This window comes from Somniosus microcephalus, unplaced genomic scaffold, assembly GCF_052327205.1.
Source record: "Somniosus microcephalus isolate GS21.2 unplaced genomic scaffold, FLI_Smic_1.0 unresolved_chr2, whole genome shotgun sequence".
In the NCBI taxonomy this organism is placed as follows: Eukaryota; Metazoa; Chordata; class Chondrichthyes; order Squaliformes; family Somniosidae; genus Somniosus; species Somniosus microcephalus.
The window spans coordinates 8,823,159-8,838,644 of NW_028225180.1; the positions used below are offsets into that span (position 1 = coordinate 8,823,159).

Genomic DNA, 15,486 nt, shown 5'->3' on the forward strand with positions numbered 1-15,486 from the left:
TGGGAGTGGCCCTCATCTCCATGGCAACGGGTGCATGTTGATTTTGCTGGTCCATTCATGGACTCGAATGTTTTTAATAGCCGTGGATGCGCACTCGAAATGGCCTGAGGTGATCAAAATGTCGTCTGTTGTGTATGTACCTTTAAGAGAATAACTGGTCTCAGACTGCAGTACCGGCAGTGACCACCCCTGTATAAAAGGCACTAGAGAGCCTCTGTTGTTTAGTTTCGTTATTGACTTCCACCAGTAAAGATCTGTTTGTTTTCTCTCCTGCTGGTCCGTGTCTCAATCATTCACGGACTTAACATCGTCCACCACCACGGAGAAAACTATTGCAGTCCAAGGACCATTTTTGCCAGGAACGGCTTGCCAGAGCAGATTTGCTCTGATAACGGACCACAGTTTGTGTCCGAAGAGCTTCGAAGATTTATGAAAAGGAATGGGGTAAGGCATTACACATCCGCCCCATATCATCCAGCCACAAATGGATTGGCTGAGAGGTTCGTACAAACCTTTAAAAAAGCAGTAAAGGCCATGTGCGATGACGACATTCCACTGCAGCATAAGGTGGACAATTTCGTGTTAGCCTACAGAAATGCGACACATGCAGTCACCAACCAGGCCCCGGCCATGATGTTCTTTAACCGAAGGTTGAGATCTCGTCTGGATTTGCTCAGACCAAATGTACGAAGAGATGTTGAGAATAAGCAATTCCAGCACATCAATGAGAAACCGACAAGGAGCATCAATGTAGGGCAACCAGTCTTGGCCCGCGACTACCGAACAGAGAAATGGCAACCAGGAACGATATGCACATGGCAGGGGCCACTAATGTACACAGTGGACGTTGGGGAGAGCATCGTGAGACGCTATGCTGACCAGACCCGAGAGTCACAGGAACGAGTCAACCCCATGCCTCGCCCATACGTACCTGGTGATGAACCCGACGTACAGGTAGCATCTACCTCAGAAACAGTAGCATCAGAAGCTGATGAACCAACCGACGACAGGGGGCCAGAATCGCCTCCGCACCAAGAGCGAGACACTCGGGAAAGGCGCTATCCAGAAAGGATCAGGAAGCCTCCCCAAAGACTGAATTTATAAATAGACTATTTTCAGCTAATGTTGCATGTTAAAAGTGTTAATTGTAATTAGTTTGATATTTAATTGTTAAATGAGTGTTATGGTACTGTTAATCTAAAAGGGGAGGAATTGTAATGTATGTACCTTTAAGGGGGGATCTACTTTCTACAGCTCATGTATACTGTAGTAACGGCAGTGACCACACCTGTATATAACGCTGAGTAGTAATCTGTTGTTTCAGTTGCAGTTTGAACCACGTTGAGTAAACACCTGTTGTACCGTTCTCTGCAGTCCTTTTCTTATTATTACACGGACGTAACAGCGAGAGAGGTAGTGCGAGGGAGGGAGAGAGAGTGAAGGATAGAGACAGTGCGAGAGAGGGTGAGAGGGACAGAGACAAAGTGAGAGAGGGGGAGAGATGGCGAGAGAGAGGGGGAGCGAGTGCGAGAGAGAGAGGGAGAGACAGAGAGAGTGCGAGAGGGAGAGAGAGGGGTAGAGATGGGGAGGGAGAGGGAGTGGGAGAGAGGGAGTGCGAGAGAGATGGAGAGGGTGAGTGAGTGCAAGAGAGAGGGAGCGAGAGAAGGAGCGAGAGAGAGAGAAAGAGGGAGAGTGCGTGAGAGAGGGAGAGAGAGAGAGGAGAGGGCGTGAGAGAGATAGAGAGAGGGGAGAGTGAAAGAACAATAAACCAACGCTTCAAATAACAACAGGAAGATTGTGGAAGTGTCGGCTTTATTTAATTCCCCGAGGAACCATGACAACCTTTGCAACGTGGACACGAGCGGGGGGAACGGAGGGAGTCACAGATGGAGAGGTCTAGCCGGCCCTGGCTCCACGCTCGGCCGCTCTCTCTGCCGCCCCAGCACCACCGCGCTCACTGCTTGCCGTTTCCGTTGATGGGCAGCTTCTTGTGGGCATCGGACGCCAGGAAGACCTTGAGCTTGGGACTGGTGGTGATGCGTTCCACGTAGGCCTTCAGCAGGGGGCTGTCATTCAGGCAGCCTGGGGACAGCACCTCGAAGTTAGAGAGGAGATCGACCAGGTTATAATCAGCGAAAGAAATCTACGGAGAGAAAGAGAATTAGCAAGTGTCAGCATCGAGCACTCCCAGGGCAGGTACAGCACGGGTTAGATGCAGTGTAGAGCTCCCTCTACATTACCCTGACAGTGTGTCCCCACTTTATACCCAGTGTCAGCATCGAGGGCTCCCAGGGCAGGTACAGCACAGGTTAGATACAGTGTAGAGCTCCCTCTACATTACCCTGACAGTGTGTCCCCACTTTATACCCAGTGTCAGCATCAAGCGCTCCCAGGGCAGGTACAGCACGGGTTAGATACAGTGTAGAGCTCCCTCTACATTACCCTGACAGTGTGTCCCCACTTTATACCGAGTGTCAGCATCGAGCACTCCCAGGGCAGGTACAGCATGGGTTAGACACAGTGAAGAGCTCCCTCTACATTACCCTGACAGTGTGTCCCCACTTTATACCCAGTGTCAGCATCGAGCACTCCCAGGGCAGGTACAGCATGGGTTAGACACAGTGTAGAGCTCCCTCTACATTACCCTGACAGTGTGTCCCCACTTTATACCCAGTGTCAGCATCGAGCGCTCCCAGGGCAGGTACAGCACGGGTTAGATACAGTGTAGAGCTCCCTCTACATTACCCTGGCAGTGTGTCCCCACTTTATACCCAGTGTCAGCATCGAGCGCTCCCAGGGCAGGTACAGCACGGGTTAGATACAGTGTAGAGCTCCCTCTACATTACCCTGACAGTGTGTCCCCACTTTATACCCAGTGTCAGCATTGAGCGCTCCCAGGGCAGGTACAGCACGGGTTAGATACAGTGTAGAGCTCCCTCTACATTACCCTGACAGTGTGTCCCCCACTTTATACCCAGTGTCAGCATCGAGCGCTCCCAAGGCAGGTACAGCACGGGTTAGACACACTGTAGAGCTCCCATGTTAAGAGTGGGTTTCTTACCTTGTCACCCACTAAGAACTCCTTCCCACCCTTGTTTTTCTCCAGGAGAGTTTCGAAGGGTTTCAGCTCTGTCGTGATGGACTTGATGAAATCTGCTTTGCCCGTTTCCTGTGGGTTAATTGAAGATAAACGTTCTGTTGAGAATCATGGGCAATTGCTTCATTTAGTCGTTTCCTCACCTCAGTGGGTCTCATTCTCTCGCATCTTAGTCAGAAGGTTGTGGATTCAAGCCCCTTCTCCAGGGAGTCGAGCACCCATAATCCCAGGCCAACACCCCCCTTGGGCCAGTACTGAGGGAGCACTGCACTGTCGGAGGGCCAGTACTGAGGGAGCGCTGCACTGTCGGAGGGTCAGTACTGTGGGAGCGCTGCACTGTCGGAGGGGTAGTACTGAGGGAGCGCTGCACTGTCGGAGGGGCGGTACTGAGGGAGCGCCGCACTGTCGGAGGGGCAGTACTGAGGGAGCGCCGCATTGTCGGAGGGGCAGTACTGAGGGAGCGCTGCACTGTGGGAGGGGCAGTACTGAGGGAGCGCTGCACTGTGGGAGGGGCAGTACTGAGGGAGCGCTGCACTGTCGGAGGGGCAGTACTGAGGGAGCGCTGTACTGTCGGAGGGGCAGTACTGAGGGAGCGCTGCACTGTCGGGGGGGCAGTACTGAGGGAGCGCCGCACTGTCGGAGTGTCAGTACTGAGGGAGCGCCGCACAGTCCAGGGTCAGTACTGAGGGAGCGCTGCACTGTCGGAGGGGCAGTACTGAGGGAGCGCTGCACTGTGGGAGGGGCAGTACTGAGGGAGCGCTGCACTGTCAGAGGGGCAGTACTGAGGGAGCGCCGCACTGTGGGAGGGGCAGTACTGAGGGAGCGCTGCACTGTGGGAGGGGCAGTACTGAGGGAGTGCTGCACTGTGGGAGGGGCAGTACTGAGGGAGTGCTGCACTGTGGGAGGGGCAGTACTGAGGTAGCGCTGCACTGTCGGAGGGGCAGTACTGAGGGAGCGCTGCACTTTCGGAGGGGCAGTACTGAGGGAGCGCTGCACTGTCGGGGGGGCAGTACTGAGGGAGCGCCGCACTGTCGGAGCGTCAGTACTGAGGTAGCGCCGCACTGTCCAGGGTCAGTACTGAGGGAGCGCTGCACTGTCGGAGGGGCAGTACTGAGGGAGCGCTGCACTGTGGGAGGGGCAGTACTGAGGGCGCGCTGCACTGTCGGAGGGGCAGTACTGAGGGAGCGCTGCACTGTCGGAGGGGCAGTACTGAGGGAGAGCTGCACTGTCGGGGGGCAGTACTGAGGGAGAGCTGCGCTGTCGGAGGGCCAGTACTGAGGGAGCGCTGCACTGTCGGAGGGAGCGCTCCCTCAGTACTGCACTGGAGTATCAGCCTAGATTTTGTGCCCAAGTGTATGGAATAGGAATTGAACCCACAACCTTATGACTCAGAGGCGAGGGTGCTCCCCACTGAGCCACTGCTGACACTTATCATTCTGCTGACTCAGTGCTGCCCCCCTTCCAAGGCCAATAGATCCTTCCTGAGGTGTGGTGCCCAGAACTGAACACAGTTACTCCGGTTGGGGTTCTGACCAGAGTTTTATATAAACTGTAACCTAAATTCAACACCCCTTTTGTGCTCCAGCTCCCTTCTCTTGACACCAGGTTATAGTCCAACAGCTTTATTTGAAATCACAAGCTTTCGGAGCGCTGCTCCTTCTTCAGGTGAAGTGGAGAAATGCATAAAGACACAGCTTATATAGTCAGAGAATCATGTCAGATGTTTACAGGTAACCTGTCCACCCCAGTCCAACTCCGGCATCTCCACACCATGACTACTATCGATACCACAAACTGCCGGCTCAAAGTGGAGAGGATCTCCAAGAAGATCGCGCATATTGACACAGACATCAAGTTTCTACAGAGATGCAAGAAAGCAGACAAGATCCCGAAAGGACTACAGATCACTAACCCACTCAAGTCGACCTACAACACAGACTACGCTGAGAGACTCTGCCGTCGTACCTCTCGCACACTCCTCAACCATCTCGTACACCAGCTCTACAGCAGACGCCGCAACCTCGAAACCGAGATGGAGTCCATGTTCTCAGCCTGTGCTCAGGACGCAGCAGACCAGCTACGAGACACCGCCAAACAAACAAGGCAACGGAACTACGCTACCTACATGCACACCAAGAACAGGAAGCTTGAGAAACTTGGCATCACCAGCAGCAGCAACCAAGCCTCCCCCGGTACCACGGTTGAAACCACAGGGAAATCCATCGTCAACCTGTCTGACCGCACCCTTCAACCAGACGAAATCGAAGTTCTCAGCCGAGGGCTCAATTTCTGCCCCACCACCAAAATGGACCCCATCGGTCTCGCGGCAGACACAGAGGAATTCATCAGGAGAATGAGGCTCCGGGAATTCTTCCACAAATCCCAAGATGTCAGCAGCGAACCCAATGAGACAATCAATGATCCGGAACAGCAGACAGAGGGATCCGCAGTGCAGCTACCGAAGAAGAAAGAGTCAAATTGGACCCCTCCGGAGGGTCACTGCCCTAAGCTTGACATGTATGCTCAAGCTGTCAGGAGATGCATCAATGCCAGATTCATCAGCTGCACTCACAAGACAGTCCAGAATGTCACCCGAGCACAACGCAACGCCATCCACGCTCTCAAGACCAACCGCAACATCGTCATCAAACCAGCAGACAAAGGAGGTGCCATCATCATACAGAACAGAACGGACTATTGCAAAGAAGTATACCGACAACTGGACAACCAGGAACACTACAGACAGTTACCCGCAGATCCGACCAAAGAACACACCCGCCAACTCAACAGACTGATCAAAACCTTCGATCCAGACCTTCAAAGCATCCTACATGCTCTCATCCCACGTACTCCCCGCGTGGGAGACTTCTACTGCCTCCCAAAGATACACAAAGCCAACACACCTGGACGTCCTATCGCATCAGGCAACGGAACCCTGTGTGAGAACCTCTCTGGATATGTCGAGGGCATCCTGAAACCCATCGTACAGGGAACCCCCAGCTTCTGTCGCGACACTACAGACTTCTTACAGAAACTCAGCACCCACGGACCAGTTGAACCAGGAACACTCCTCGCCACGATGGACGTCTCGGCACTCTACACCAGTATCCCCCACGATGGCGGCATCGCTGCGACAGCCTCAGTACTCAACACCAACAGCCAATCTCCAGACGCCATCCTACAACTCATCCGCTTCATCCTTGACCACAATGTCTTCACCTTCGACAACCAGTTCTTTACCCAAACACACGGAACAGCCATGGGGACCAAATTCGCACCCCAATACGCAAACATCTTCATGCACAAGTTCGAGCAAGACTTCTTCGCTGCACAGGATCTCCAACCAACGCTATACACCAGATATATCGACGACATTTTCTTCCTATGGACCCACGGCGAAGAATCACTGAAAAGACTACACGATAACATCAACAAGTTCCATCCCACCATCAAACTCACCATGGACTACTCCTCAGAATCGGTCTCATTCCTGGACACACGAATCTCCATCAAAGATGGACACCTCAGCACTTCACTCTACCGCAAGCCCACGGACAACCTCACGATGCTTCACTTCTCCAGCTTCCACCCTAACCACGTTAAAGAAGCCATCCCCTATGGACAAGCCCTGCGAATACACAGGATCTGCTCAGACGAGGAGGAACGCGATGGACACCTACAGACACTGAAAGACGCCCTTGTAAGAACGGGATATGACGCTCGACTCGTCGATCGACAGTTCCGACGGGCCACAGCGAAAAATCGCATAGACCTCCTCAGAAGACAAACACGGGACACAACCAACAGAGTACCCTTCGTCGTCCAGTACTCCCCCGGAGCGGAGAAACTACGCCATGTTCTTCGCAGCCTTCAACATGTCATCGATGATGACGAACACCTCGCTAAGGCCATCCCCACGCCTCCACTGCTCGCTTTCAAACAGTCGCCTAACCTCAAACAGACCATCGTTCGCAGCAAATTACCCAGCTTTCAGGAGAACAGCGACCACGACACCACACAACCCTGCCACAGCAACCTCTGCAAGACATGCCAGATCATCAACACAGATACCATCATCACACGTGAGGACACCACCCACCAGGTACATGGTACATACTCATGTGACTCGGCCAACGTTGTCTACCTCATACGTTGCAGGAAAGGATGCCCCGGAGCATGGTACATCGGCGAGACCATGCAGACACTGCGACAACGGATGAACGGACACCGCGCAACAATCACCAGGCAGGAGTGTTCCCTCCCAGTCGGGGAACACTTCAGCAGTCAAGGACATTCAGCCTCCAATCTTCGGGTAAGCATTCTCCAAGGCGGCCTTCGAGACACACGACAACGCAAAATCGTCGAGCAGAAACTGATAGCCAAGTTCCGCACCCATGAGGACGGCCTCAACCGGGATCTTGGGTTCATGTCACGCTACATGTAACCCCACCTGACGCAGGGTCATCCAGACTCGAGTTGACATTGGCTTGTTCTCTCGACACAGATGCGGCCGGACCTGCTGTGATTTCCAGCCAAAAAAAATGTTTTTTGTCTGTTTTTTTGTTTTTCATACAGACCCCAGCATCTGCAATATTTGACCCCTTGTGACCCCACCTCATTGTTCTTTGATGTAATGTTTCCCTGACTGACCTGTTTGGACACCATTCACACCTTTGACTGCTGTGATTATCTCTCTGCCGAGGTGTGATAAATGGCAGTTGGAAAGGTTACCTGTAAACATCTGACATGATTCTCTGACGATATAAGCTGTGTCTTTATGCATTTCTCCACTTCACCTGAAGAAGGAGCAGCGCTCCGAAAGCTTGTGATTTCAAATAAAGCTGTTGGACTATAACCTGGTGTTGTGTGACTTCTTACATTTGTCCACCCCAGTCCAACTCCGGCATCTCCACACCCTTCTCTTGAGATAACGTTCCCCGTAAGAGTTCCGTTGTTAAGAGTGACTCACGTATCCTTTGTAGATTAGCATCACGTACTTAAGGCGCAAATCCTCGACCCCATCATTCACCATGTCGATCAACGTGGCCTCTTTGTCGTCCTTCCCATACAAACCTTGATTTAAAAAAACCATAAAATGTGCCTCAATAACGTGAGCATTGGATTGAACAAGAGAGACCAGCAATAGGGTAGGACTCCAGCTTCAGCCCGTCGGAAACACTGGGCCTCAGGCTTCACCTGGCTGAGTAGGCCTCAGGCTTCAGCCAGTCGGAAACAGTAGGCCTCAGGCTTCAGCCAGTCGGAAACAGTAGGCCTCAGGCTTCAGCTGGCCGAGTAGGCCTCAGGCTTCAGCCAGTCGGAAACAGTAGGCCTCAGGCTTCAGCCAGTCAGAAACAGTAGGCCTCAGGCTTCAGCTGGCCGGGTAAGCCTTAGGCTTTACTAGACAGGTAGGCCTCAAGCTGCAGCCAGTCGGAAACAGTAGGCCTCAGGCTTCAGCTGGCCTGGTAGACCTTAGGCTTTACCAGACGGGTAGGCCTCAAGCTGCAGCCAGTCGGTATCAGTAGGCCTCAGGCTTCAGCTGGTCAGGTAGGCTGCAGGCTTCAGCCAGTCATTAACGGAAAGCCCCAGGCTTCAGCCAGTCGGGATCAGTAGGCCTCAGGCTTCAGCCAGTTGGGTAGGCTTCAGCCAATCGGGAACCTAGGCCTCAGGCTTCAGCCAGTCAGGAACAGTAGGTCTCAGGCTTCAGCCAGTCATTAACGAAAAGTCCCAGGCTTCAGCCAGTTGGGATCAGTGGGCCTCAGGCTTTAACCAGTTGGGTAGGCCTCAGCCAATCGGGAAGAGTAGGCCTCAGGCTTCAGCCAGTCAGTTAGGCCTCAGGCTCCAGCCAGTCGGGAACAGTATGCCTCAGAACATAAGAACATAAGAAACAGGTGCAGGAGTCGGCCATTCGGCCCTTCGAGCCTGCTCCACCATTCAATGAGATCATGGCTGATCTTCTGCCTCAATTCCATTCACCGGCCCTATCGCCATATCCCTTGATGCCCTCACTAGTCAGAAATCTATTGACTTCTGTTTTGAAAACACCCAATGACTGAGCCTCCACAGCCCTCTGGGGTAGAGAATTCCAAAGATTCACCACCCTCTGTGTGAAGAAATTTCTTCTCATCTCAGTTCTAAATGGCCGACCCTTTATTCTGAGACTGTGACCCCTGGTTCTAGGCTCCCCAGCCAGGGGAAACATCCTCCCTGCATCTACCCTGTCAAGCCCTGGAAGAATTTTATATGTTTCAATGAGATCGCCTCTCATTCTTCTAAACTCTAAGAGAATATAGGCCCAGTCTACTCAATCTCACCTCATAGGACAATCCCCCCATCCCAGGGACCAGTCTGGTGAACCCTCATTGCACTCCCTCTATGGCAAGAATATCCTTCCTCAGGTAAGGAGATCAAAACTGTACACAGTACTCCAGGTGTGGTCTCACCAGGGCCCTATATAATTGGAGTAAGACGTCTTGGAGTAAAAATTGGGTAGTGCCCCCTATGAGGCGCTACCTTCACTGGGGCGCTAAAAGGTTAGCGCCCCCGCGGCCGATTTTCCCAGGTAGCACTCTGAGAGGGCGGAGGGGCGCTACTGGAAGCACCCCACCTCCCTCTTGGGGCGCTGCGAGCCAATATCACGGCGCTACGTGCCGCGGTACTGCAGGCCTTCCTCCCCTTCTGAAAGGGGAGCGTCCCGGCGCCCAGCTGGGCCACCGGGGATCAGGAGCGCCGGCAAATGAGCCTGGCACTCGGGAGGAGCGCCGGGCTCACCGAGAGCAGCCAGCACCCCGCGGGGGGGGGGGGGGGGTGGGGCTTCACGGGGGCCGGGGATCGGGAGCGCCGGCAAACGAGCCCGGTACTCAAGAGGTGGGCCGGGCTCACGGAGAGCAGCCGGCACCCCATGGGGAGGGGGGTGGTGGGGCTTCACGGGGGGCCAGGGACGGGAGCAGGGGCAGCAGCTGGCAAGCACCAAAAATGGCCGCCCGCCACCTGCCCTTTAACTAGCGCCGCCCCAGCCACAGGTAGGCCCCCCTGACCCCGGCGGACATAGCGTCCGGCGGTCAGTCGGGGGGGCAGCCACGTAATATTACAGACGGGGCGCGAGTGGGGCACTGCACACGGTGATGACATCATCGCCGGCGGCACAACGCCACACGGCGCTAACGGTTAGCGCCGCCGCTAACCTCCCGCTAGTTGATTTGCGCCCCGTTAGCGCCCTCCTAAGGCACTAACGGGAGGTGCAAATCAACCGAATTTAGCCCCCTTTACTCTTATACTCCAGCCCCCCTTGCAATAAAGGCCAACATACCATTTGCTTCCCTAATTGCTCAGGTCTGTAGGCCTGTATCTTGGTTTCTATTGATACAGGGTTACTCTAGGCCTGTCGAGCAGGCCTCTGGTGTGCGTAGATTCGGCCGTGTACTTACCGTGCTTGCGGCCTAGGTACCGGAGAATGGCGTTGGACTGGAACAGCACCAAGTCGCCATCTTGGAATTTGGGCAGTTGGCCGAAAACCTGAAATGAGGGGAAAATGTGTCTTTGATCAAAGAATTGAGATGTTTCACATCCGTCGCTCGCGAAGGCCTGGCCTTTAACCCCCCACCCCCAGGGCCCTCTTTCCTGTAGGATTTGTTGAGGGGTGGTGGTGATTGGCCATCCTGAGAAGGAAGGTGGGCCTTAATCCCGAAAGGCAGATTGTAAAACCGGCTGGCTCCCTTCGGAGGGCGGTTAAGTGTCAATCGCCTGGTGTGGGAATGGAGTCAAGTGTAGGCCAGGCTTGGGATGGGGAGGGGGAAGGGGAGGGGGAGTGGGAGAGGAGGCTGAGGGTGAGGGAGGGGGAGGTGGAGGAGGGGAGGGGCGAGTAGGGGGAGGAGGGTTGAGGAGGAGGAGGGGGAGAAGTGGGAGAGGGGATGGGAGGGGGAGAGGAGAGGAGGGGGGAGGGGAAGAGGGGGAGGGGAGGGGACGAGAGGGAGGGGAGGGGAAGTGGGAGGTGAGGGGGAGGAGGGGGAGGGGAGGGGGGAAGGCGGGAAGAGGGGGAGGGGAGGGGAAAGAGGGAGGGGGAAGAGGGGGAGGGGAAGAGGGCGGGAGGGGAGGGGAAGAGGGGGAGGGGAGGGGGAAGAGGGAGGGGGAAGAGGGGGAGGGGAAGAGGGCGGGAGGGGAGGGGAAGAGGGGGAGGGGAGGGGGAAGAGGGGGAGGGGTGGGGGGAGGGCGGGAAGAGGGGAGAGGGGAGGGGAAGAGGGGGAGGGGAGGGGAAGAGGGGGAGGGGAGAGGAAGAGGGGGAGGGGAGAGGGGAGGGGAAGAGGGGAGAGGGGGAGGGGAAGGATGGCCATCTCTGGTCGAATGTATTTCTGGTGGTTTCAGTCATTTACTTCCCTAATTGCTCAGGTCTGTAGGCCTGTATCTTGGTTTCTATTGATACTTGGTTACTCTAGGCCTGTCGAGCACCCACCCACCCATCTCTCATGATCTTCCCACAGCCAATCAGAAAGTGAGTAATGATGAGGATGGAGCCTGGGCCTTTCCTGCTCTGTGCCTGAGTGTGTGTGTGGGGCTCAGTACCACACCGGGTGTGAGATCAGGCTCACTCAGCACAGGCCGGGGATGGAGCCTGGGCCTTTCCTGCTCTGTGTGTGTGGGGCTCAGTACCACACCGGGTGTGAGATCAGGATCACTCAGCAGTAGGCCGGGGATGAAGCCTGGGCCTTTCCCGCCCCTCGGCCCCCGCTCCTCCCCCCACTCACACACGACTTCTTCAAGGCTCCATCGACCCACTCCTCCATGTTCACCACTTCCTCCTTCCAGGTCTGGCCTCGGTCGGCCAGCAAAATCCTCATCGCCGAGCAACGCCCTGTGTGGGTGGGGGAGGGGAGGGGAGACACAAGCACACAGACGGTCAGCCAATCAGAGCTCATCGGGAACCTCCCCCCCGCCCCGACTCCCCTCTGCGCCCGACCCGTGGAGAACAATGGGACCTTACCTCGGACTGGGAAGTAGGTGATGGTGTAACCCGGCACTGCAAGAGAAAAGATCGGAGGGAATCAAAGGGTTAAATCGTGTTGGTAAAGATTCCACGCCGTCCCTCCCCGCCTCTCCGGAAAGAATTCCCACTTATCCAGCGGCTCTCCCGGCTTCAGCACGATCCGCAGCCGCCAACCCGTTGAATAGCGGAACAGGCTCGAGGGGGCTAAATGGGCCTCCTCCTGTTCCTGTGTAACAGGCTCGAGGGGCTGAATGGCCTCCTCCTGTTCCTATGGTAACAGGCTCGAGGGGCTGAATGGACCTCCTCCTGTTCCTATGGTAACAGGCTCGAGGGGCTGAATGGACCTCCTCCTGTTCCTGTGTAACAGGCTTGAGGGGGCTGAATGGCCACCTCCTGTTCGTGTATAACAGGCTCGAGGGGCTGAATGGGCCTCCTCTTATTCCTGTGTAACAGGCTCGAGGGCTGAATGGTCACCTCCTGTTCCTGTGTAACAGGCTCGAGGGGCTGAATGGGCCTCCTCCTATTCCTGTGTAACAGGCTCGAGGGGACTGAATGGCCTCCTCCTGTTACTGTGTAACAGGCTCGAAGGGCTGAATGGACCTCCTCCTGTTCCTGTGTAACAGGCTCAAGGGGGCTGAATGGGCCTCCTCCTGTTACTGTGTAACAGGCTCGAAGGGCTGAATGGACCTCCTCCTGTTCCTATAGTAACAGGCTCGAGGGGCTGAATGGACCTCCTCCTGTTCCTGTGTAACAGGCTCAAGGGGGCTGAATGGGCCTCCTCCTGTTCCTGTGTAACAGGCTCGAGGGCTGAATGGTCACCTCCTGTTCCTGTGTAACAGGCTCGAGGGGCTGAATGGGCCTCCTCCTGTTCCTGTATAACAGGCTCGAGGGGCTGAATGGCCACCTCCTGTTCCTGTATAACAGGCTCGAGGGGCTGAATGGACCAACTCCTGTTCCTGTGTAACTGGCTCGAGGGGCTGAATGGACCAACTCCTGTTCCTGTGAAACTGGCTCGAGGGACTGAATGGGCCTCCTTCTGTTCCTATGTTAATAAAGCACCTCTGACAGTGCAGCACTCCCTCAGTACTGCCCCTCCGACAGTGCAGTGCTCCCTCAGTACTACCCGTCCGACAGTGTGGCGTTCCCTCAGTACTGCCCCTCCGACAGTGCAGCGCTCCCTCAGTACTGCCCCTCCGACAGTGCAGCGCTCCCTCAGTACTGACCCTCCAACAGTGCAGCGCTCCCTCAGTACTGACCCTCCCACAGTGCAGCGCTCCCTCAGTACTGCCCCTCCGACAGTGCGGCGCTCCCTCAGTACTGCCCCTCCAACAGTGCAGAGCTCCCTCAGTACTGCCCCTCCGACAATGCAGCGCTCCCTCAGTATTGCCCCTCCAACAGTGCAGCGCTCCCTCAGTACTGCCCCTCCGACAGTGCAGCGCTCCCTCAGTATTGCCCCTCCAAGAGTGCAGCGCTCCCTCAGTACTGACCCGCGGACAGTGCAGCACTCCCTCAGTACTGCCCCTCTGACAGTGCAGCACTCCCTCAGTACTGCCCCTCCGACAGTGCGGCGCTCCCTCAGTACTGCCCCTTCGACAGTGCGGCACTCCCTCGTACTGCCCTTCCGACAGTGCGGCACTCCGTCAGTACTGCCCCTCCGACAGTGCAGCGCTCCATCAGTACTGACCCTCCGACAGTGCAGCGCTCCCTCAGTACTGCCCCTCCGACAGTGCAGCGCTCCCTCAGTACTGACCCTCCGACAGTGCAGCGCTCCCTCAGTACTGCCCCTCCGACAGTGCAGCGCTCCCTCAGTACTGCCCCTCCGACAGTGCAGCACTCCCTCAGTACTGACCCTCCGACAGTGCAGCGCTCCCTTAGTACTGGGCGGTTGGGGTGGGGTGGGGGCGGGCCTGGGATTATGGGGCTCGAATCTCTGAAGTGCGGGTCTCGAAAATACGATCTTTTGACTCGCTGAGGCGAGTGAGAGTCAGGGAGCAGTCCCCACCCTGCTGAGACTGACAACTGAAGGCGCTGACAATCCACGCGAGGAGAACTCTCTCCGTCATCTCCCCTTGTTCATTTTAACTGCCTCGATCAGGCCAACCTTTGAACCCCTGAACTGAAGGGAACTCAAGCTAAGTATCTGCGACGTGTCCTACTAAATTAACCCTTTTCTTGTCCTGGGGATCATTCTGGTAAAAAGCTGCTCTGCACCCGCCCGAAGGTTGGTGAGAGGCTGTTTTATGTGTGACCCGTATCCCCGGGGAGAGGATGAGGGGTGTTGGCGCATTTTGGAGATATCGACGGGGTGGCGGGGAGAATGGGGGAACTGTTAATTTTATGATTGGTCGCCTATGGACTCACTACTGGGAGCTCTGATAACACGGGATACCGCCCAGGTGAATCGGGACATGAATCCGGCACTCCATTGTCCTTACCATATTGCAAGTGAGCCTCGATAGACCCAGACACTCTCCCCCGCCCCCCCGCCTCCTCTCTCTGATTGGCAGTGGGAATGAAAGGGGATTGCAAGAGGAATTCTGGAGGGAATGGTGGGGGAGGGGTGTTGCCAGGGGAAACAGGCTCCTTTCTTCCCTCCGTCCCCCCCCCCCCCCACCCCTGGAGAAGACTCTCGAGAGGCGGGGGTGCGAGCGAGGCGGAGGGAGAGAGGCGGAAGGGAAGAGAGAGAGGGTGGAGGATGAAATGTTTCTTTCAAAAACTCGATCAGCAAGTGGAAAAATAATCTCTTGTAAAAACTTCACAATCCTGTTCCTCACACTCACACACTGACACTCTCACACACACTCTCTCACACACTCACTCTCACACACACTCTCTCACACACTCACACTCTCACACACACTCTCTCACACACTGACACTCTCACACACTCTCTCACACACTCACACTCTGACACACACACACTCTCACACACTCACACTCTCACACACACTCTCTCACACACTCACACTCTCACACACACTCTCTCACACACTGACACTCTCACACACACTCTCTCACACACTCACTCTCACACACACTCTCTCACACACTCACACACACTGACACTCTCACACACACACTCTCACACACTGACACACACACACTCTCACACACTGACACTCTCACACACACACTCTCACACACACACTCTCACACACACACTCTCACACACACTCTCACACTCACACACACTCACACACACTCTCACACACACTCTCACACACTGACACTCTCACACACACACTCTCACACACTCACACTCTCACACACTCACACACACTGACACACTGACACTCTCACACACACACTCTCACACACACACTCTCACACACACACTCTCACACACACTCTCACACACACTGACACTCACACACACTCACACACACTGACACTCACACACACTGACACTCAC

The 15,486-nt window shown here is 55.4% G+C and overlaps 1 protein-coding gene across 2 annotated transcripts in view; it reads right to left on the reverse strand.

Annotated features, from left to right (window-relative positions):
- Positions 1-1,795: 1,795 nt before the first annotated feature.
- The window catches only part of LOC147092077 (glutathione S-transferase P-like), an 18,521-nt gene continuing 4,830 nt past the window's right edge, over positions 1,796-15,486 (reverse strand). The window contains exons 2-7 of one of the 2 annotated variants that reach the window (XM_085975821.1): positions 12,072-12,107; positions 11,836-11,942; positions 10,522-10,609; positions 8,067-8,170; positions 3,062-3,169; positions 1,796-2,143 (exon numbers count right to left, since the gene is read on the reverse strand). In XM_085975821.1, the coding sequence (XP_085831947.1) occupies positions 1,955-2,143; positions 3,062-3,169; positions 8,067-8,170; positions 10,522-10,609; positions 11,836-11,942; positions 12,072-12,107 (632 nt within the window). In that variant the 3' untranslated portion in view covers positions 1,796-1,954. The remainder of the gene's footprint in view (positions 2,144-3,061; positions 3,170-8,066; positions 8,171-10,521; positions 10,610-11,835; positions 11,943-12,071; positions 12,108-15,486) is intronic. The other variant, XM_085975822.1, reaches the window with a different exon arrangement.